General features: G+C 45.1%; 1 protein-coding gene across 1 annotated transcript; it reads left to right on the plus strand.

Annotated features, from left to right (window-relative positions):
- The first annotated feature begins 1,664 nt into the window (after positions 1-1,664).
- Positions 1,665-24,104, plus strand: igfbp3 (insulin-like growth factor binding protein 3). The gene is made up of 4 exons (XM_061034207.1): positions 1,665-2,203; positions 6,927-7,177; positions 10,137-10,256; positions 20,063-24,104. Exons 1-4 carry the CDS (start codon positions 1,840-1,842, stop codon positions 20,186-20,188), a joined length of 861 nt encoding a protein of 286 aa, XP_060890190.1. The 5' UTR covers positions 1,665-1,839; the 3' UTR covers positions 20,189-24,104.

Consider the following 24,104-nt stretch of genomic DNA (forward strand, 5'->3'; position numbering starts at 1 on the left):
CAAGATGAAGACAAGATCGTCGAGGAAGAAAAATTTTATCTCTTATTAGAGTTTGCTGAGGCTGCAACAGATGCGTTGAACATAGGGTTTAGGGAATGAGATTTGCAGGTTTTTGCCAGAAGTTGTGTGATTCTATCGTTGTTATCTGCTTCCATCATATCCAAACGGTCCCCAGACAAATTGCAACACACACTGTTCTCACTCTTCAAGCTTGACATCTGGAGGATCCAGATGTACATGCAGGACAAGATGAGATGCCCTGATTGGCTGATCGTCTCCTCATGCTATCTCTTCTGCATTGCATCTTGTCTGAGCCGTACAAATATCATCAACCTGAAGGCTGTCATTTAGGCTGATTTTACATTTTCTAAAGACTGCAATAGCAGCACATCAGGATGAACAATCCTGCCTTTACTATACTGTATTCACACAAAGGGGGCACAGTTTCCCAAGAGTCTTTTTGCTGAATTGGTTTAAACAGTAAGGGCGCTTTAGGTAAATCAGACCACGCACGGACGGGCAGATAATAAACAAGCCAAAGGTCAGGAGCAGAATATTACAGCCCAAGAGTAAAGTAATAAGAAAACTAATCTTGGCCGTAGATGTTTTCTTGCTACTCCGAGGGTGTTTCCTTACTCTCTGCTTGTTTTTCATAATGCAGTCTCAACACTTTTTCTGCTTCTGTGGTGGAAATCACACAATGGCCGATACTGATTGCTTTATTTTCTCAGTGTGTACCCCCCTCTCGCGTTTGTTATTGCAGAACAGGAGGATATGCCGGACAGGGGGGCGATGCTGAGCCCGCAGAATCTGAACATTTTCGTTCTAATAATTGTGAGATCCTGTGGGGTCGAGTGCGGACGGATGCAGGACGGAAGGTGCAGGGGGTCTGGATGCTTGCCGCTGATCGGGGTATAGGGGAGGGCACCGTGTCTGCATCGCCTACATGAAAGGTGAGCACCGCTTCTGAAGCTATTTGGGCAAAAGGGTCAGGTATGCAGTCTGGTCAGCACGTGCCTGGTAGCTGTGGCTGAGGTTCTGACTGACATCCAAACTGCAGCTTCTGCAACCCAGAAAGGCAATAACCCCCAGAACTCAGCATGTGGTCCCACATACACTCAGGTTATATGCAAAGAAATTATTATTGTAATGGGTTATTATAGAGGCCACCTACGCACCTGACCAAAGGAATGCTTTATCAGTACTGCATGTGGGGGGTAACACCAATGGCATTCACTCACATACCACTGATGGCAGCAGGGGATGTGGCCAGTGGTGTGGAAACCTCCAGAGGTTTAAAAAACAGTCAACACAGAAGAAATACACCCTGGTTACTCAAATGCACCATTCCCTCTGATATAGGAATCGACATGTGCATCGTATCTGTGTAATCAAATAGGATTCATGTGACAGAAAGTGAACAGAAAGGTAATCAACACTTTAAAGCTGCATGCCATCTGCAGCCCCTGTCCACTATGTTTTGACTGGAGGCCACATTTCAGGATGGAGACAAACACCTTTGTGTGTTTTCTCAGAACACAAAGAGAGCATGAACAAGCCCTCACTGAATTATTATAACGGATTAAAGTAGCTGAATGTGAGAGCAGCTCTCTCCTCAGGCTGCAGGTAGTGGTCCTCATATCGGGGCTCTCGGCTTACATTATTCATACGGAGGAGGGTGTGACTTGTTGGCTCTTTTTTCCGCCTGTATAAAACGAGAAGTTCGCGTAAAAGAAAATACAGATGGAGAAGGCTAGCCGGCTCGCTGTGTCAGAGAGTCCCCTTAAGCCTACGTGACAACTCACATACTGTCCCTTTGTGACCAGCTCAATCGGCAGAATGCCCGGTCTCTGTGTGCTTTGTCTGGCCGCCGCGCTGGCTGCGTTCACCCGGCTCGCCGGCACCGTGAGTCCGGTGGTCCGATGCGAGCCGTGCGATGCCGGGGCGCTCCTCCAGTGCAAGCCTCTGCCCAAGGACTGCGCGGAGCGAGTGAGGGAGCCGGGCTGCGGCTGCTGCATGACGTGCGCCCTCGGTGAGGGACAGGCGTGTGGAGTGTACACTGCGCGCTGTGGGTCCGGCTTGACCTGCCAGCACCAGCCGGGGGAGAGCCGACCCCTGCAAGCTCTGCTGGAAGGACGGGGACTGTGCTCCAGCGCAGCGTCCAAAAAGCTGAATAGCATTCTCATTCCCGCACAAAAACAAGGTGAGAAGCGTTTTTTAATTGCGCTTTCGTGTTCTATCATACATTGTTGTTATTTTTCTCGTGAGTGTTGTTGTGACAGGCGCTCTCCCCATGAGGTTTTGCTTTTTAGTGACCAGCTCTGGGGAGCTTTCTGCTCATGGAAACACCGATCAAGTGCGTTTGTATAGATGAGATTAAGATGCTTGGAATAACCTACTGAACATACACGGCACACAGAAACATGCGCAGTATTTATTCTTGGGGTTTCCCCCCCCACTGTGGCCACCACTCCTCGCCCCAGGGTATTCGAGGAGAGGTTTGACATTGCACAGGGATGTGTTCGCGTTGGCGGAACAAATCCCATAGGCTCCTGAAAGTTTAAATGGATAACACCAGCTATAGGCTGGACCTTTACGCAGCAATTAATCGTTGCTTTCCCACCAGGCAGCTACTTTTTCCATGTGCGCACAGCTTTGGAACGTCATGCGTAAAGTGCAAATTAAATTTAAGAAATTAAAAGAATGTCGTCTGGGGTTTGGAGATTGGTTGTTTTCAAAAAAAAAAGTACAACACTGCTCCATCTCCTTCTCTCCCCAACACACACACACACACACACACACACACACACACACACACACACACACACACACACACGCACGCACGCACACACACACACACACACACACACACACACACACACACACGCCTGGCTCCCTGAAACCAATAGTTAAGGAATGCCACATACATACTGTAAGTATACAGTATTTAGCTGAGGCTGAGCGCAGACCATGTCCTTGTCTTGTCCTCATTTTCCTTCAAGTAAAGCTCAGGGATTTTTGTACACAGCACGAAAATATGTGCTGCTGCTTCCCTCATCCAGGATGTGGGCCAAAACATCTCAAGTGTGTGACAGGGAGGTGGGGGGGGGGGGGGGGGGGGGGGGGGGGGGGGCATCATTTCTCTGAGTTCTCTACAAGCACCCAACACAATCACAAGTCTTTATCAGTAAACCCAAATCTTAATGTCATGCTGTAATCCCTGCTCACACTGAGGCCTGATATCTGCATGCAGTTTTGTGTGAATGGATGCATACTGCTCACACTAATGAAACAGCACACATGCCACCTACATGTGAATACACACTGTTGTGTGCTTATAGGCACCGCTGACGTCAGGCCTCCAGGAGCCTCTGTGTGTGTTTTCTTCTTCCAGGATATTTGGTTTGGCCACAGTGATGTGTGTGTGTGGTGTGCATGCACTAAGCAGTCATATTGTCACAGAAACACACACAAACTCACACATGCTTATGCATTTACTAACAGACACTTGCTGAAACTACTCATCTTACTTTCTTCTGTTCCCCTAACTTTACTTGTGTTTTTCTCTCTCTTTGCCTTTCCTGACCTTTTATGTTTTATGTTTTTTTTTTTTTACAATTTGAAGAATCTGATTTGAGACATTATTTTAATGAGACTAGTGTGAATGCATGCTTCTTTGCAGTACCTCCACTAAAAGGAGATGGAGAATAAAAAGGTGGGAAATGATCAACAGCACCCCTGCTGGTCACAGTGTGTAAGTGCAGCCAAAACAGCAGCCTCTCCTCCCAGACATTAACAAGCTCCCCTCAACCGCAGTTTGTGCTGTTTACCCATGTGCCATTATACAAACAAATTGCGTAATGTGTTGATCTCAAACGCCCCAGACTTCCTTGAAAGGTTATATAAAAGTTTATATTGACAATAAAAATGAATGCTTGCAGGAAATCTTAAAAAGGGCTCCGCATATTTGTCCCTGGTTATTGACATTTATGGATATTTTTTTTCCTGCAGAGTTCGGTTACAGCGTGAGAAAGCTGCGTCAGGTTAAAGAGCATGTGTTGCCTCCCGACTCCGTCTCTTCCCATGTTGATGCTGTTGTTGACGTTGTTTGTTGTTATTGTAAGTTTGTGGAGAGACTGTGGATCCCCACCACGTCACTAATTGATTACGGAGAAAGGGGTGGGCTGCCAGCCTGCCTGCCCACACGAGATACACCCGTGCATGCTCGCCCGCCGCCTTCACCGCAGCTCTCCAATCTGCTTCCAGTTAACAGTTTAAAACTGTTTGGGTGTGTGTGTGTGTGTGTGTGTTCCCATCATCGTCCCTCTGCTCCTCCAGGACATCTCAGACTGTGGCCTTGTGGCAGTGTGGCTCACCGGGTGGCACATGACGGGTGGTTTAATCCTCTCCCATATCAGGGTGGAGTGTTTGCTGCCCCCTCCTCTCTTCCTCTCAGTCAGATGGTCTGTCTTTAACGATTTGACAGGAATCTTTGCCAGCACTGAGGGCTATTAATATTCTTGCTCCTTCATCTCCCACTTTACCTCTCTCTGCCCTCACCTCCTCCTTGATTTGTCCCAATCCCCAATACAGACAACTACAAAACATGTTCTTCTTCACGGTGTCCTTAAAAAGTCTTGTTTACACTCAGTTCCTCTATGTGGCTCTATCTTCTTGGTCTGCATGCTGTGGAAATTTGTGGATATGAGGTCTTCATGTTTCTGTTTATTACTTGGCTCGGTCTCTGGCTCCAAACAGCCCACAAGGCAATGAGAGTACGTTATTTTGTCTCTTTTAAAACAGGCCACTCTTCAGATGGTGGAGAATTTTTGTAATGCAGGCATTCATCATCCTGCATTACAATGTTTTGATCAGACTTGTAAACCTAAACAACTCTGGGATTCTGATACTTAGCCTCAGGGCAGAGTTAATGGAAAAATAAATGATGATATTTAGGAGCAGATTGCCTGTTTTGTATCACACACAGTTCTGGAAAAAAAAGGACTCAACTCAGCTGAAAATAATCACAAGATATGATTCAGTCCCTTCAAAGCCTGTTTGGACACAATGTCAAGAGTTGTGGAACATTTTTGTCTACTTCTGAAAAAAATAAAAGAGGGCAAATGTTCTTCATCTTCTGTATGTAGACCATGTGAGACCTTATCTAATTGAATAAACACTGAGCATGGTCAGATTCTTTTGCAGACTTCAGAGAAAGTTTGACACATTTCAGGATATCGTTCCTTTTCTATTTGTGGAAACAGAAACATGCTGCTGTGACGTAAGGCCTCATCAAGTGTTCATGTAAACCTTTATTTAAACTCAAGACATCATTGAGGGGCGACCCTCATTTACAGTGATTTGGATTCATTTACAGAGTTCATTAAAAGACAAACCGAGGGGTTTCTAAAAAGTTAGGACTTTAAAATTCCATCCTTCATGCAGTCCAGATTTAACAGATGTGAGTAGATATGGAGAGCTGGTTTGGAGGTAGACTCGATGTGGAGAGCTGGTTATTGAAATAAAGGTTTTATTAGTCTGTAACTTGGATTTAAAGAGTCTCCAGGTCTTAAAGAGGTCATATATTTAATCTATGTACCTACTAAAGTATGTTCACAATAGCTAAAGTTCGAAAAAAGTGTCTGTTTTCATGTACTGCCGCTCCATGCACCGGCTCGCTTCTGACTCTCTCTCTAAGACTCTGAAGTGCCCACGTTCAGAGTCCCCACGTGTGCCAAGTCTGATCTGATTGCTCTGCCGTAATTGGTCAGTCGCTCAGCACTGTTCTCGGAAATGTCACGCCCCTTTTACCATATTGGGAATGCAGCCACTTTGGCTCCGAGGGGAGCAAGAACATTAGCACCTTAGCACTACTGTGCTACCGCAAGCTACGGCATATCGTGGGCGTGCTACAGAAGTTAATGGGCGTGCAACATGAGCTGCTGCTCACCACAATGAGCCAATGGGCTTAGATCAGTCACAAGACGTCACACTGGCAAAACTTTTTCGAGGGGGGCTAGAACCGAGCGTTACATGCAGCTAATGCTGCAGCTAACAGGAGAACGTAGGAGAAGCTGTGTTTCTGCGTACTTTGAATTTTTGCACATAGATGTGCCTAAACATGCACAGGACACTTGGAAAACACACTAAAGAGCATATAAAACCAGAAAAAGCATAATATGGGACCAATATTAAATAATATTTAACCAATCTGGCCTTACTGCCACTTTCCACATGCTCTGTGCATACCCAGGTCCGTCACCTTTAATTCGGGGGCCCTCCCACCAGAGTTCAGCAGGGCAATGATAGTGAATACTGTCAGATGGGGCCCCTTTAGGGAGGATTCCTACTGTCATAGCAAAACTTTTGGGTTGCTGATTTGGTTCAAAGTTTGTCAGACCTCTTGGGCCCCCATTGGTCTGGGGCCCCAAGCAGTTGCCTGCCTTGCCTGTTGACAAGCAGCGCGCCTGTCTGTTTCAAATACGCGCTAGAATCTATTTAGACAAAGCCTGCTGCAAGCATGCGTAAAGCTGAGCAGAGCAGATTGACCCAGACAGGAAGTCAGACACTGTAACGCACAGAGCATCTAGTCAGTTTCAGAGTCCCGATCGCAAATTCCATCACTTCAAGATTATATCAATACAGGCATCGAATGAAGAACGGATCAACCATGCAAAGACAAAGCAACATGTTGTTTGCACGTCGTTCTCTTTATTCCCATGTGATCTTGTATTTTTCCTGTGAGTCCAGCTGCTAATGGACCCCTGAGCTGACGCTCCAAAAACGGTCCCGGGAGGGTTGGGGCGTGCGCCGTCAGACGTAACAAAACAGTGGTGAATGGACTATGTGGAAAGAAGCATTGAATCTCTTAATCAGGAGAAACACACTGAATGCTACCATCTGATAATTTGCATTTCCCTTTGCAGAGAATACCAGAAATCAGGTAGAAGAAGGCTGCGCCAATGGAACGACGAAGGTGACTGTACTTCCCGGTGTGGGGACGGTGAAGGGCGGGAACAGTCGAGGGTCGGTGGACACCAGGCCGCAGCTGCACAACAAACTGATCCAGAAAGATCAGAACAGGAAGACTCAGAGCTACAAGGTGGAGTCAGTGTCAGGAGGAGCCAATATGGACATGCACAACTTCTCCCTGGAGAGCAAGAGGGAGACTGAGTATGTAAGTCACATGAGACGCAGTTACATGTCTGTTGAAAGTGTTGATGGGTTCTTATTTGGAGGAAAAACAGTCATGGTATGGGTTCATCCAAATAGTTGACACAGTCATGACTCTATAAAAACGATCTTCCTGCTGATCAAGTTACAACAAAGACAGTTGGCGACTCATTCAAGTCTGTAAACTACGCCCACAGTGGACTGAAAAATCTAAGCCAAAAAATAAAGCCGAAACAATATGACTTAAACTAGCCCAAAGCTTAGAGATCGCAATAAATAACATTGTTGAAATGTCATTATTTTGCATTTAAAAATAAAAATTGTGAGGCTTTTATTTTAAAATTTTGTACTGTCTTAAGCTAAGAGCACTTTACTTGCTTTTTGAATTCAACCATGCTTTTATTTTGAAATAAACAAAGGACCCTCTGGTAGAGTGAAGGTTAGGACATGAAGTTAAGCCCAGAAACAGGAAGTGGTTAGGGATCACAAACTGACGTCAAACAGCTCGAAGGAACGGTAACAAAGGTCAATGTGTGATGTCATAAGGTGGATATGACTTTGGACTCGTCAGCTGAGCCGTCTGAGAGTTTGTTGAAGTGAAATGAGACATTCAAAGATGCAGCGCTGTCCTTCTTTTACATCACTGTGACTACAGGGAGACACTGAGGACGACTATCTACGGTGAGCCTAAAGGGACAAAATTGCATACGATTAATCACCATTAAAATTAATTTAATTCCTTAATTAATCACGATTAACTAGTTCATGCCGACGGCCCTTGTTAAAATTTAACTGAAGTTGAAATTGACGTTAACATTAACCTCTAAGAGGGGGAGGCGTAACAGCTTCATGTGTTTTACGACAGTGCAGTTGCACGCAGATACCTTTAGGGGGCGCCAAATCGCACCAACCCAAATTCCTGCATATTGTTCCTTTAATTGACAGGTGCACGGTTTCCAGAGGCTTTCTTAAAAAGATATCACGTGCCTGTATGAAGATTTAAAAGCAAACTCAAAATCTATAAAACGTACTTTATTTTCTCTGTTGTTCACCACCAAACTCTGTTGATAGAAATAATCACCACATGCACCTATGAACTACCTGCAGTATGCACTTTTTATTAGTGATGATAAGAGATCAATTAAACCAGGTGAGAGAGAGAGAGAGAGGGGCAACACCTGAACTCCTGGGACACCAGAGTAAATCAGTACGCTTCCTTTTTTTTTCTATTTCAATCCAAGACTCCACCCACTGATTCACACTCAAGAGCAATAACTCATCGTTGATTTCACCTGCGAAGTGAACTTGTTGAAGTCAAGCCCTGCAGACTTGTGACTCTGCATGGTACTGCATGAACGTCCTGACCCGGCCTGTGCAGTCATGCCGGAGTTCATAGGGCTGTCAACCTGTGGTGGGTGGGATGAATGAGCCTCATGCACATGCAGGAAAAACACCAGATACAAACAGGACGCTGATTGTCTCATCAAAACATCGATCCACAGAATCATTTGTGGGGAAAACAAACCACAGGGTGTCTTTAAAATATCTGTTATCACTTTACCAACATGGTTTTTGATTACATGCAGCGAGCCTGCGTTGTGTAAGAGAAGAAGGTACTAATTACAACAAAGCTGACGTCTACCTTCAGATCAACCTTTTTAATCTGCAGCGGGATCAAGATTCAGACAAACATTTAGATTCTGTAAAACATCTCAAAGGTTTCTACATCAGTTTTATTGCACGCATTTTTGAAAACCATTGTGATTTTGCAGCTGTGAAAATAACAGCCGCGCTCGCTTTTATCATCTCTTAATGGACTAATCATTAACGAGCCGAGCTATCACGATCACCACTGAGTTAATGATGGAGTCTCCTTCAACATCTATGACCACAACAAGAACAGGAAAGATGTTTCATGGATCATTTCTGATTCAACCGTGCTTTTATTTTGAAATGCAGTAAGGATCTTCTGGTAGATTGAAACAACATTAACTAATGCTGCATTTATGTGGTGTCGGACACATCGGAAAAAACGAGTTTCCCGAATTGTAAAATGCACATGAACGCCTGCTCAAGTCGGAACAACAACTCGGAAACTTGGAAAATAATTAGGTGCACGACTTCCCGACTTGACGTCAGAATCGTCATCAAATGGGGGCTAAATATATTTAGTTAATGTTAATGATCTAAAACCAGGAAAATATTTCATCCAAACACATTACATCTTTAAAAATCTACTGATTGCTTCAAGATGTCCTAGCTGTTCCCAATTTTTAGGTAGCAGTTCATGTAGTCGACTTTTTGATTGACACCTAATTTTCCCAATCAGGGACTTCTATTTGCTGTTCCTTAGCTACCAGTTAGCCAATGAGAGCCTGAGTAGAAACGGGGCTCTCTTTCTCTCCCCCTCCATGCTTTTTTCCAAAACAAAAGCAGGGTTCACTTCAGAAATTATCCAGAAAACATGAGCCTCCATTTCTGAGTGATTTGATAAAGAATAGGAACACTGACAGCCAATAAGAATCCACTTGGTGTTTCAGGGTGTCATACTGAGCAGATGTTAATTCATATTAAAAAGTGCCATTGAATTGGTAACATGATGCCAAAGTGTCGATGCCCTAAAAGGCTCTCTGACGTTTGTTTTGTCCTCTTTGATGATCATTAGGAAACCATTATTATGTCAACAGCTCCAGCATGACGAGCGTACAGAACTATTAATGCCCACTTACCTTGGGACGTCCCGCCTTCAAAAGATGTGTTTGACAAAACAGACTCCAGAAAGAAGTTATCAAAAGACTTTTAAATGTCACTTTCAGGGTTCAGGAAGTTAACTTCAACACCCTCTGATGATCATCATAAACGTATAATTGCATGACCACTCCTCGTGTTCCTCTTGTCTGTGACTCTGTAAGGATGAGTGTGTAATATTTGTGTCGTCGGGTGTGTGTTTGCCGTGTTGCTAGGGGCCGTGTCGGCGGGAGATGGAGAGCATCCTGAGCAGCCTGAAAATCAGCAACGTGCTCAACCCGAGAGGCTTCCGCATACCCAACTGTGACAGAAAGGGCTTCTACAAGAAAAAACAGGTGAATGGCTCCCCTTGCTGTTTCCCTCTCTCTTTTCTCTCTCTCTCTCTCACACACACACACACCCACACACGCGCACACACACACACCTGTGGACATGCAAATAGACCCACCACATGCCTGAACACTTCCAAGGAATCCTCGGCGACTCATCCCACCCACCCACACAAGCACAATTCCCCTTTTTTGTGCAGCTCAGGTTGCCTTGACAGCCACATCAACACTATATTATCAGAATGGCTAATAAGCATGTATAACTCCGGTAAACGCTCTGCAGCCGGCTGACTCATGCCTCACAGGAAATGAAGTCGGTCAGGTGTGTTTGTGGGTGTGCGGTGTGGGAGAGTGTGGGGGGTAGGGAGGTAAGAATGTGGTCTGGGAGTGTGTGTGGCACGGTAGATGTGGCGGCAGGGGAGTGTATGTATGGCGCTTGTTTGATGGCGGTAGTTTTGGTGAGGGTGTGTAGGTGTGGGGCGCTGTTGGTGAGGTAAAAAAAACAAACAGGCTGTCACTGGTTTAGTTTTTCTCGTCCGTGGTACAGCAGACTGGGGCCACCCATACATAGCCAGCTCATTTGCGAGACGGGGAAGCTAAAATTCAACGGAGAAGTTTGAACCTGAGGGGAGGAGGGGAGAGACCGGAAAGGTGGCGGCGGATGGATGGGAGGGAAGGTGGCGCTTTACCGAAGCATTGAGCGTGTCGAATAAACACCAGTGGCTAATTTCCCAAGAATGGTTGTCTTATCGGTGGGAATCCGCGGAGCTCAAGCCGTTCTGAGAAACGCATGAGTCACCGAAAACCCCCCACAAGTGCCATGAGTCAGAGACCAACTCAAACCATAACACACACACACACACACACACACACAAAACAATACAATCACCCTCTCAGATTTTTTCCTCACTCTTTCCCCAAATATCCAGTGTGCCGTTTTATTGTTCCTTCTATTAGATTAAGTCTCCTCTTCTCGTTTTCTGGATTTCATCAACAAATATTGACCAGAAAAGTGTTGGATCTGGTCTACATGTGTGTAAATGTGTGTGTGTGTGTGTGTGTGTGTGCAGCAGCGTGCCAGCCCTTGTCGCCCTTTTCTCAGCGGGCCGGTGGGGTGCAGGGTGTTGTGTGTTAAATCCATCCGAGGGGATGTGCCTTCACGGTGTGTTGCAGAGATTTATGACCGGAAGCGCAGCGAAGAGGAGACCGTGTGAACCGTCTAGGGTGACAATACTGTGAAAAGAAGGGAGCAAGGGAATGGGGGGGAGGTGGGAGAGAAGGAGGGAGGGGGGGGGGGGGGGGGGGGTGAGGGTTGAAGGACTGAGCAGAGGGGGGGACAAAACCATGCACATGATACCCAAGCTGTCCCAGTGTCGTAAAATGAAACCCCAACCGAGATCTTTTCATATCAAATGGTCACGGACTGTTGAAAGGTGGCAGGTGAAAGCTGGAAGTTTCATCTTTCGAACAGGAAATAAACGAGGAACTAAAAAGGCTTCTCGACCTTGTTCTTCCAGGAATGACGGATCAGCAGGAACTTAGAAACCAAATGAAGAAGTGCATTCCTGTTTGTAGTTCCAAAACTCAGATAAGGGAGATTGGAAACATGGCTTAGGTTAGGTTCATGCGAGGTGCATACAGTCATTTTTTCATGCAACTGATTGTGCTCTGATACAGAACTAGCATGCTGCAAATCAAAGGTAGACACTCAATTCAAGTGCACAAAGAAGACCCACGTTTCTAGAAAGCTTTCTGTCTTCTTCAAGTGATCAAATGGGAATTGGGTGTCGGGATATTAGTATCTTTTATGCATGGTTATGGTGTTGGCTTCAGTGACTTTGCATATTTGTGAAGCTTTTCCACATTGAAGCAAACGTCCTGTTATCTTGAGATTCTGCTGCTGTGATGTAACAAAGCGCTACCGTCACTCTGCCTTTCTGCTTTTATTTTGAACCCTGCAACTATACGTAATTATGGACTTGGTAAATGGTAAATGGACTTGAGCTTATATAGCGCTTTCTACTCAAAACGCTTTCACACCGCAAGTCACACCCACACATTCACACACTGATGGTAGAGGCTGCAGTGTAAAGTGACCATCAGAAGTAACTAATACCATTCATGCACATTCACACGCTGCAGACAAAGCAGCGGGAGCTATTAAGTGTCTTGCCCAAGGACACATCTGACATGGTTGCAGGAGCTGGGGATCGAACCCCCGACCTTCCGGTTGAGAGACGACTGACTACCATGGATCCACAGCCGCCATACTTATACTGTAAACTTATAGTTCAGGGGTCAAACACACACACTCAGACACACACGCACAGTGACACCGTTTTTGCTTCTGTTGTTCAGCAGCAGAACAACTTCACCCCACTGTTATGCGTCTGGGACTTTTACATTGTCTCGATGGTTTAGAAAAATCTGAACAAATGCACCGTCAAGTAACCGTGCAGAGGTCCCTCCTCGTTGCACAGGACAAACCCGGCAGCAACGAAGGCAGGTACTCGTTCTTTTGTGAGTGTTTTCTCATTGGCTGCTCTTATGCACCTGAGTCGCCCCGGATGTGAAGTTTTTGTTTTATGTCACCTTCCAACGCTTTGAAATCCATTCTGAGGGTCCAGACTCAGATGAACCAGTAGGAATCATAGTATATTCAAACCATGTAGTTCTGTTTAGTTCTGTTTACCGTGTTGTCAATTGTTTACTGTTCTATTATTATTGGTGGCGGGTGTGTTCCCTGGAGGTTTGGTGGTAAAGGTAGGGATATTATGCGTCAAACACACCTGTTCACTTTAGCTTTTATCTTTGATGGTGCGGGGTTGAGCCCAGGAGTTGATTGATTTAGTTGACTTCAGTGCAACACATCGCAAAGAAAAGCAATGTGAAGCAACCAAATTACAAAGCTTGATCAAAGGCAACTGGACTGGTTGAAGTTCTTGAACCAGTCCAGTTGCCTTTGGATCAAGCTTGGAATTTACCATGATCTGAATGACTGAGAACCTACACAGACAAGGCAACAAAATGCAACACCTTCAATCTGATTTGATTGTACAAGTGGTAATATTCAAAGTTTTTGGAAAGTGTAAATAGTTGAATGCATGTCTCTGCTTTGGAAGTAGATTTTTTTTTAGTGTTTAATCCCCGCGTTCTTGCCGCAGCCTTTTTTTTTTTTTTGACGGCTTGCACAGGCCAATTAGTCGCAATATGGTGCCTTCAACTTTCAACTTTAAGTTTATCTTGGAGGCTTGGATTTAGCAGTTTTTGCTGTTCAGACTTTCTCAAATTAACCTGGATACTGTCTGAACGTAACAAAGAAAAGAAAGAAGAAGAATGAGGCGGGCGTGCACAAGAAATGGAGATGAAAAAAAAGTTTAAATCCTGCATGCAGCCTTATCTCTAAGTTAATGACTTTTAGGTGGTACCAACCATGAACAACCCCCTGAGTTTTAGTTCTATAGATTGATCTGGGGTGAAATGTTTTTAAGGGGCCATTGCTTTGAGTGATTGGTCACAAGCATGTGTTGTTTGCTGTGTATGTGTTGCTGGTAAATTGAGAGCCCGAGCACTGTGGGAGCAGTCTGAGCGCTGTTGTACTTCTGCTGCACAGAAACCTATTTTTAGCAGCAGTTATATGAATTGGCCCAGTATCCCAGTTCAGGTCATGCATACCCAACACTGACCCTCTCATTACACCCCTCACAGTCTCTCGCTCTCTCGGGGCTCTCTCTCTCTCTCCCTCACTATCACTCTCAGGCTCTCTCTCTCTCTCTCTCTCTCTTATTCATCATTTCACCTACCCATCATTACCCCCATTGTGCCCTGCCTACAGTCATCCACCCGCCTTTTGTTCTGCCTGCCCGCTCCATCATTCTGTCCATCCTGCCCTTCCGCCCACCTGGCTTTAACTTCCTTGTTTGGCCAGGAATCACCCCGCAGAGGGCTTGTGAATGGGACGACAGTGTCTGTGTCTCCTCTCTGTGTACTCTTTCAGAGTTTAGTGTGTGTTGAGAGTAGGAGGAGGAGGAAGAGGCAGTGGGTTAAGGATGTGAGCCAGGTGCCTGCGTACCCTTATCCCTCCTCCCTCCCTCCCTCCCTCCCCGGGTCCTGACAGTGCCAGGGCCCATAAGGGCTGACTTATTGAGCGTGACTCAGAAGGATCTGTGGAAACGTACACACCAACCACAATGGCTTTATAATAACTGGCCAACCTTCAGGGACCCAGACAGCTATTTTCACTCTGTCTCCCTCGTTCTCTTCTCTCCCTGGATTTCTAATCCTCCTTGCCTTCCTTCTCTCTCTCTGGGGGAAATGGAGTAATTTTATTTACAATTTCTTTTGCACAATGTTTAGGTGCAGGGTCAACTTTTACTTGCAACCTGAGTTTCTATACTGATAATGAAACCACAGATACCATAGACTGTATAAAACACGGATGCTGTCTCAGTCAGGTCATCCATTTGTTTTAGATGATGCATTGTGAGGCCCAACAATGGGGGCCGTCATATTGAAAAAGCTTTCTCAGCCTAACTTCTGATCAACCAAGAAACAGGCAAAGAGGTCGAGATGAGGCGGGCCTTAGGCCTCCTGGCTTATAGCGACAACCACCTGTTAGTCAACTCAGCTATGCCACAAATTATGTTAATTTATGCAGAACTCTTAGCCTTGATTTAATCAAAAATATATAAACACTCATTCGGACTTGATGCAGAAAAAATATTTGGGGGTCTGGCAGGAGAAACTCCGGGTGAAGTCCGAGTGAAAGATTCGGCTGTTTGCGTTCACACATGAAGCTCCTCCTGGAAATATCAGGAGTTTTCTGCGAGTGTGAAAGGCCTAATAGAGATTTAAAGTAAATCTGGATGGTTTACAAAAAAAAAAGGTTGAGTTTTTACCCATGAAAAAAGGAGGTTAAGTTCATCACAAGGCAAGAGGTCAAAGTTAGTTTCCATTGGCTTTGAAGTTATGTCACGATTGTAATGTGACTTCTGTCTTTTGTAGGTTTTATAACAGTATAGTTCCAGAAGTTAACCAAACCAAGTAGTATTAATGGCTTGACCTCATCAAATTAAAACCATTTTACATGAGGAGAAGGCGGCTGAGGCTCAGTTGGTAGAGTCGGTCTTCTCTCAACCGGAAGGTCGGGGGTTCAATACCCAGCTCCTGCAGCTACATGTCAGATGTGTCCTTGGGCAAGACACTAAACCCCAATTTGTCTAGCTGCTTCGGCGGCTGATGGCCTCCTTACACAGCAGCCTCTCAGTGTGTGAATGTGTAGGTGTGACCTGCGGTGTAAAAATGCTTTGAGTAGTCAGAAGACTAGAAAAGAAATAAACAAGCTCAAATCCATTTTCCATTTACTTGGTTGGTTTACAGCAAAATGATTGTGGATAGATTTCAATAAGATCATGATTTGGGCTTTAATGATACCTCAGCACTGATTTGGGTTTTATGTGGGACATGAACAGCGAGAGGGTGAACACACACTTGTATGTTAGTCCATTCACTATAAAGAGGTGTGTGTGTGTGTGTGTGTGTGCGTGTGTGTGCGTCCGTCTTATTGAGCAAGCCCTCTTAAGGAAACGCTTAATCATACACGTTTAAATTTAGGTTGATGAAATACTCAGCTGGCTGGTTTTCTATAAATAGATCTGTACCCTGTTGAGAAGTATCCTCCTGTTCCCTCCATGTCCCCCTGCCTCCACTCATGACTTATATTGATTATTTAGGCTCCCATTTTAGAGCTTGTGTGGCCCCATTCTTCTTAGACAAACACAGTTTTTTTTCTTTTCGGGAGTTAAATTCACTGAGACTCTCATTAACAAACTTTTTTTTTTTTTTCAGTTTTTTTAGAAAAAGCAATATCCTGCAGCTACTCCCAACACTGAAGCACACTAACAAACACATGCACAGATGCACCCTCTTTCACACAAATACATACAAGCGCCCCTATACACACACACACACACATTGCATTTTACGAGCTTATGTTTATCCTGTGGTCATACCAGGCTCTTTTTAATGTCCGTGAAGCCCAGCGGCGCTGCTATTAGCTATAAAGACCTGCATCACAAGAGCGCACATTCATACGCACAACACACCCCCATAAAGGTAGCATTATGAAAGTACGGGGGGGATGAAATGTGCTTTTTTAGAGACCGCGCAGGGCCAGTGTAAGGCTGAGAATACGGGGCACGAGGTCCGAGGTGACCTCTGAGCTGAGGTTTAGTCTCTGTGGTTCATGGTGCTCGGATTAGTAAAGGAATACACCGCCATGAAAAACATGTTTTGATTATTAACTTCTCACCTCACTGTGCTTGAAGGCGCTCTGCATGGAAAGATGGAATTAAGCTTCTTCATTCAGCAGCTACTGTCAGGTCAGATTCTTGATTAGCCTCGTTTCTACCAAGCGGTCCGGTTTGGTTCAGTCCAGTTCGGTAGGGTAAACCCTGAACTTGCTTGCTTATTTGGTAAGCGGAGTGTAAGCCAGATGGAGCTAGTCGAGTCAGCTATGTAATAGTGTGACATCATAGCAGCCCAACACAGTGTAGCCCGCTATTAACTAAGTTAAACGTTCAAGAAGAACAGGACAAAGTAAAGAAAATGGACCATTTAGGGTCGGATTGGAATCCTTGGCACCCCAACAGAAGGTTACCAATTGAGTACCATTCCCAACTTTTGACGGTGGAAACGCTGATGAATGGGTACCGTACAGAACTGAACTGAACTGGACCGCTTGGTGGAAACAGGACTGTTGATCCAGCTTATTGAAAACACAAATCAGTTTTTAAAACAAGAAAATGTCTTAACTCTTTGGGATGCGTTTCAAACGAGGGGCGACCGCTGGTCACTTGTTGTATTTAATTGAGCGCCACAAGATTTATTTACGTAACAATATAGTACCACCGTTTTCTTTAAATTCATGATTACGAGCCAATCAGGGAGAAAAGATGTCAAAGAGTGGCGCCCCCAGCCTTGTTCGTCCAGCATGTTTTTATCAGAGAAGCTTGAGAGAATTTTCAATTACATCAGATGGTGCAATGTGTAATGACGGTGCATGCCTCTGCACAGGTATAAAGGATGCAGCCAAAGTGCACCTTATACACCAGATTTTACGCTGTATTACAACATTTTCTCTTATGCCACAAACATTTTGAGGAATTTCCACATACGCAGCTTTCATCTGTAACTCGAGCTGGATTTTTAGCCACTTTTTCTCTAAAAAATGAATGTTTTGACCACAGAAAATTCACTTTTAGTAAAGTAAATGTCGCCTGAATTGTTTGAAAGTTTTTATTCGATACTGTTTTTTTCAGTTTTTTCTTTCTTCAAAAAGATTTTAACTGCCATTAAACGAAGCAATATAAGAAGTGAACAGAGCGACCCTTTAAGCCTCCTGCTCAATGTGGTACCAAGACGTTAAGACTTTTGGTGGATAATTCCTTTAAGTTTCAGGTTTTTTTTTGTGTCAGTTTAAAGAGAAGAAAGCAGTGCAGAATTAAAACAAAGTAAGCTGCCTTAAACATCCAAGAACTTCCAATCTGTCTTAGATATGTGTTAAGTGACATTCAGCCCTCAGCAGACATGTGGCATTCTTTGGCATTCTCCGAAAGTGTGTGTGTGTGTCTTTGTGTGTGGGTGTGTGTGTGTGTGTGTGTGTGTGTGTGTGTGTGTGTGTGTGTGTGTGTGTGTGTGTGTGTGTGTGTGTGTGTGTGTGTGTGTGCATGCAGATTGAAGCAGTAAAGAAAGGATGGCTTGAGATGACTGCTAATAGTTCACAGATGAAAGAGACAGAGCGGAAATTCAAAGGTAGCCAAGCAACAGGGGAATGCACACATGCACATTTTGCCCTCTTCCTCTTCCTCTCCTTTCCGCCTCTCCTTTGGCTTTTCGACCCTCCCATACACACACACACACACACACCCACACACACACACACACACACACACACACACACACACACACACACACACACACACACACACACACACACACACACACACACACACACACACACACCCGGCACATACAGGACTCCATCATCATTAACCAGAGCAGAGGAACACAATGTTAAGCTCCTCTCCGCGGTCTCGTCCACTGGGTCAGGGCTAAAATAGAAACCTGGCCGCAGACTCAGACGATGGCACCGAGAAAAGGAATGAAGGGAGGAGAGGAGAGAGAGACAGAAAACAGACTGAGGAGGAGGAGGAGGAGGAGGAGGAGGAGGAGGAAGAGAGGTAGGTAGTTTGGAGGAAATCTGTGTTCCTCAAAAAGAATCCTTGCATGATGTTGGAGTGTGAGAATGGGGCGTGTTGGGCCGCGTACTTGCCCCCAGACTGCTGCAGAAGTTGTTGGTATTTTAATGGGCCTCTGTCTCTATAAAGCTGCCTTTGATCATGCTCTCAGGCTGCACGTGGAGGTCGACTACACCGGAAACAGACACCTGGCCACACTCTAGTCTAAAGCATGTCTGTCTTGTCTGTCTGCTTGGTGTCTATGGCTGCACAGCACAATGCAAGTCCATAAGGACGATTTTTTGTTTTGGGATCAGCACTCTTCGGCTTTGGAATTTAAATCCGAGCCCAAATGTCTGTATATATAACACTTATGTTGGGCTGCAGAGACAGACAGACGTGTCTCAGCGCTGACTGGTCACTTGACGCTCCGTCACCTCACCCCTCGGGGGGGGGTTGGAGCAGAATTATTCGGAGCCAGAGTTTGGCCTGGCCCGGCTGATTGTGCCATTTCATGTGAACTCATAAAGTTGCCACTCTACAAGGCGTGGCCCCCTGTGGGACATCTGATATTACTGCATACATGTGTGTGAGAACTAGTGTGCGAGCAGGTGGGGGGTATGTATACATACAGTACACCCGACTCCTGTTTGTGTGCGCCTACATGTTTGCTGATGTGTGTTTATGCGTGCACATGCACGTGCTCCCGTGCACGCTCGGGCCATAATCAGCTCCAGATGATTTTGAGTGTCTGCCAGCTTCCCAGAATAGCTGCGCTGGTCTCCTTGCAGCCCTCCAACTGGCCTTGGCAAATATTTTAGCAACTCCTTGTTTACCTTCACACTCCTCCACTCTCACTCAGTCAGAGCGTCCCTCGTTCCCTGCCCCTCTCCATCCAAAAGAATCTGCTTTTTCATCGTTTACCCCGGCTGGTCAGGAGCACATAAGCCTGATAAATAAAGCTCATAGATGGCACAAAGTCAGCAGAGTACTGGTTGCACGTGGATGCCTGAGTGAAGCTCCCCTGCTCTGATCTTTATACATTAATAATCGTCTTTCACAAGGCCAGCAGCTGCATCATTTGAAGTGTTTATCTCTGATAGATTCGGCTCATAAAATCTCCGTGACAGTTCCAGACAGCAGGGCATTCCTCTCCATGATCGATGAGATGTTTGTCTTATTAGAGTTCTGCTGAGGCACGACTTGGCCTCCTGACAAGCATCCAAACTCTGAACGCCAACAGAGAGACACTCTTATTATAATACACACATGCACGTAGAAGGTGGTGTTGATAAAGCTGTGTCAGGGTAATTCCTCACCTTGGAAACTCTAATCTGTTTTCACAATGTGTCTCAAAGTGATAAGTCCTCGGCTGCGTTCTAGCCTTTTCCTCCTGCGGTCTCGAAAACTAAAGATGGAAGTCGGGGCTGGCTGAGTGATGTTCATATGTGCACCCGCTGGTGCCACCTGCAATCCCTCTCCCTGAAGGCTGCGCCCGTTAATCTGCACATAGCGTTTAGCAAAAGCAAGTAAGCAGCATAACTCATTTCACTTTCTCTGCCTTCTGTTTTGCAGTGCCGTCCATCCAAAGGAAGGAGGCGGGGCTACTGCTGGTGCGTGGACAAATACGGCCAACCTCTCCCCGGGTACGACGGCAGGGAGCGAGGCGAGACGCATTGCTACAACCTGGAGAGCAAATGAGAGGACAGAGGGACGACTCGGAGGAGGGTGGGGGAGGCAGAGAGAGAAAGAAAGAGAGCCTACTTTGCTCTTGCATGTAGTTTTGTGTTAACATTTGAAGGGGCTCTGGACCTTTGATTTCAGGTCCCATTTCTGTCAGAAAGTACGAGAGAGAACAAGGGGGAGGGGAAGGGAGGGAGTGGAGGAAGGCCTCGTCGACAGGCCGAGCCTCCTGTCCATCACAGTTATCTGTCCCGTGCTTTGGGAACCTCTATCCTTTCTTTAAAAAAAACAAAACAAATAAGCTGAGAGAGAAGGGGAAGAAAGAGAGAAACCAACCATCTGCACTATTCTTTTAGAGAGAGGAAGGAGGGACTTTTCCACTCACTTTAAAGAGGACTTGTTTGTGACTGTGACCCGAAGAAAAAAAAAAAAAGCGCACCACCACCGTTTCTTTTGTGTGTGTCTGTCTGTGAGTCAGTGTGTGTGTGTGTGTGTGTGTGTGTGTGTGTGTGTGTGTCTTAATGTGCGAGCACCTGCATAACATACGTGTGCACAGCTGCATGTCTGTGCGAGATGGCATGCAAGATGGTGTGCGCTTTCCCAAAAGTGTTTATTTGTGTAAATACTGTTTGTCATTAAGCTCAGTGTAGAGACGTCCGATTGCCCCTCCCCAGCCCTGCTCCATTAAACAATGCAGAAAAATAAACACTCTACGGCTCAGGGTCCATTTTGAAGTGAAGGATTATGGGATAGCAGGGACTTTGACTTCTTATCCAGGGCCATTTGTGCTGCCTCCCTCGCCCTGCTCTTGGGGAGGGAGTGGAGGCAAACCGTGCAGTTACAGTGCCTTAGAAACAGACCTGTCCACGCCTCCCCTCCACCTTTTCATCATCCTGAACATCCACCCTTTTCCCATGTGAAATACTCATCCCCAGCGGGCTTCAATGGTGGCTCTAGCTGACACTTTCTTTGAAGAAATCAGCTGCAGTTAGCTTGGGCAGTAGATTTGAAGGGTGTCCCCTTCAGAACAACAACTTCTTAAACCACTGTTTCAGCACCTGCGTCAGCTGAATACTTCAAGGTGTGCAAGAGTGTGAAGTGGAAGGCATGAATTTGATTATCTTGACAACACCATAATAGAATTTGAAGTCGGTTAGGATAAGAAATGTGCCAAAATATTAGCTTGCCTCCAAAACTCTGATGTTTTGCACAGTTCAAAAGTCTTCTTTCAAGCTCATTGAGGGTCATGCTTCTGTGTAAGACCCAGACGAATTAAAACCAGTTAAGAAGAGTTTGATGCAGCTTCACAGCTTGCATCTTTATGAGTAACACCGTGTCCTAACAGCACAAGAGCGATATATATATCGCAGCGCATTGTGCATGATCGCACGCTTGCTGTCCACACTGCATCTGTTAAACATTGAATTCTCTGCTCTGTGAATTTCAGTATCCTCCCTTGCAAAGAGAATGACATCTAGTGCTTTTGTAAGCTAGTGAAGGTGAACGAACTAAAGTGTGTTGCTTTGTATTTACGAGCTTTTGACTCAAATCACAACACAAAGGCTCGTCAATAAACGACAGCGTTGCAGGCTGCTTCGCTGGGTAGTGAAACATCAAAAATAAGTCTTTACTTTCAGTGTAATAAACAGACTTTGGCATCAGATTCAAAACTTCAAAACGTCCTCTTTGTATCATACTGACGTGATTTAGATGATCCACATTAGCAGCGGCCATATCAGTCTGTTATGGAAATGCCTCCAATGGGCTGAAGCCCTCCTTAAGTTGGAAAAAAAGTTGACATTTAGTCTAATCGGAAAGATGCCTGATGGAAATCTGTCCGAAGAAGAGGAAGAGAACCAGACCAGAATGTTTCAAACACTCAAACAGTGGAGAGGTGGAGTATGCTGCAGCAGTGGTTTAAGAAGTTCACATGGATATTTCAATCCTTTTTTCAACAATTATTGGTTGCCAATTTAGTTTTGCTTTTGTTTAATTGACATGGAACTGAACGTGTTGGACTTTGAAAAATGGTGCTAATTTACATCCACAGTCCAGTGAATCAACTCTGATCTGCTGTCTGAGCTAACTTCAGCTGCTGGTCTCAATGAAAGAGGAGGTTACAAGCTTTTCTAGGCCAGTTTGGCGCTAACGACGGCGAGTATTTAATACACGATAGTTAGATCTTCTGGACAGTAGTGTTTTGAGATGCTCACATGCTATCTTAAATGTTCGGTTTAGTTAGATCAGCTGCCTTCGGCCCCCGTCCCTCTGAAGCTCTAACTTGCTCTCCTGTCCTTGCCCTCTATTTGTCCTTCAGCCTTTCTGTTGAGTTCCTCCTCCTCTCCTACACGTCCTTATCGTCCGTCTAACACTTTGTCCATGTCTGCGTGCCTGATCCCGTCCACGTCTCCAACCTCACTAACCCTCTCTTGTTAATCCTCGCTCCAGCACCCGGTCCTCTTCCTGTCAGGGGTGCGACCTGGTGTAGGCTTGTTTGAACGGGGCGGTACAGCCCGGTGTGACCGGCCCCGCCCTGCCGCAGGTGCCAGCTGCCCCTTATTGCTTCAAGCACTTAAAGCACTTTAGCTGCGCCGCCACTCGTCAATGCATGCAGTTAAAGACAATTGGACCTATCTGCATCTGCATACCTTTCCTCGGAGGTAACGCCAGATGAATCAGTGTGATACTGTAAGAAAACAATAATAAACTAGTGAGGAGAGAGAGAGAGAGAGAGAGAGAAAAGAAAGCTACACCAGGACTTCTGACAGCAAAGTGAGCGAACACCCCTCAGAAATTTTCCATTCAATGCAACTATTTTCTTTTTTTTTTTTTTGTTGTTGTTTTTGTTTCTTTGAAATATGCTTGTATGATCGTATGCCAACAAAATCTCCACGAGGTGGACACAGCACCAAATATGCATTCACACAAGTGGTAGGGGGTCCGAGGGAGGAGGCAGCTTCCTGCCCCGATGCTCTCCAACATCCTGTGTAAAGACTTGAACAGTGGAGAGAGTGCCGACTAAGAATGCTTGCCCAGTAGCTCGGTAGCATGAAATCGGCTGTACACTTCCTTTGATAGACAGCAGCAACTTACAACCAGCCTGTTGGTGCTACATCCCACCTACTCAAAGACTTGATGTAAAGGGAGGAACATACACACAAATATGTTTAAGCTATTCCCTCCTGAATATTTGTAAGTGTGTCTTTTTATATATATATATATATTATTGTTATTATTTCCTGGCCAGCTATGTGTCTGACTAGACATCATGTACAGTACTTAAAAAATGAAAATTATTTATCTAAGAAAGAATTATAAGCTGATCCAAACTAGGTTTTCTTATGAACAATTCAGTGACTCACCGATTGCACAGCAAAGTCTCTATGATTCAGTGTATTTTGGGGAATATAATCACTAATGAATGTTTGATTTTTTTTAAATGAATCTGTTCCTTCTGTTGCTCAGCAGTGTCCGTTTTAAAGCTCAGCGCCCTGCACGCCAGTTTCAGCCTCAGGGGGCAAAAAAAAAAAATACAATCTGTGTCAGTCAGTCACTCAGGTCTCTGGTCATCTTAGTTCACTGCTCCGTAAGGCCGGTGAACCTCTCAGTCGGTCACTTCTCCCCCATGCACACCGCGCCATCCCGCATCAGTCTATCAGTGCACAGTCACACTTCTCTAATGTCACTTTTTTTTAAATTTTGGATTATCCCCTGCTGGTCACGATAAGATTCTCTCTGTTCACGGGTAAAATGTATTTTCGTTTTTTCTTCTCAAGTTATCCTTCAAAGAGTTTTTTTTTTGATTCATGATACTAAACTAGAAATCACACAGCTATTATTTTCTCTGCGGAAGGAAGTGATTTTGATTCAAAGTATAATTTGTATTTAATGTCTTTTTTTTTTTTTTAAATAAAAGTGAACACATTTTAAAGAC

Source organism: Labrus mixtus, chromosome 3 (genome assembly GCF_963584025.1).
Source record: "Labrus mixtus chromosome 3, fLabMix1.1, whole genome shotgun sequence".
NCBI classification, from domain to species: Eukaryota; Metazoa; Chordata; class Actinopteri; order Labriformes; family Labridae; genus Labrus; species Labrus mixtus.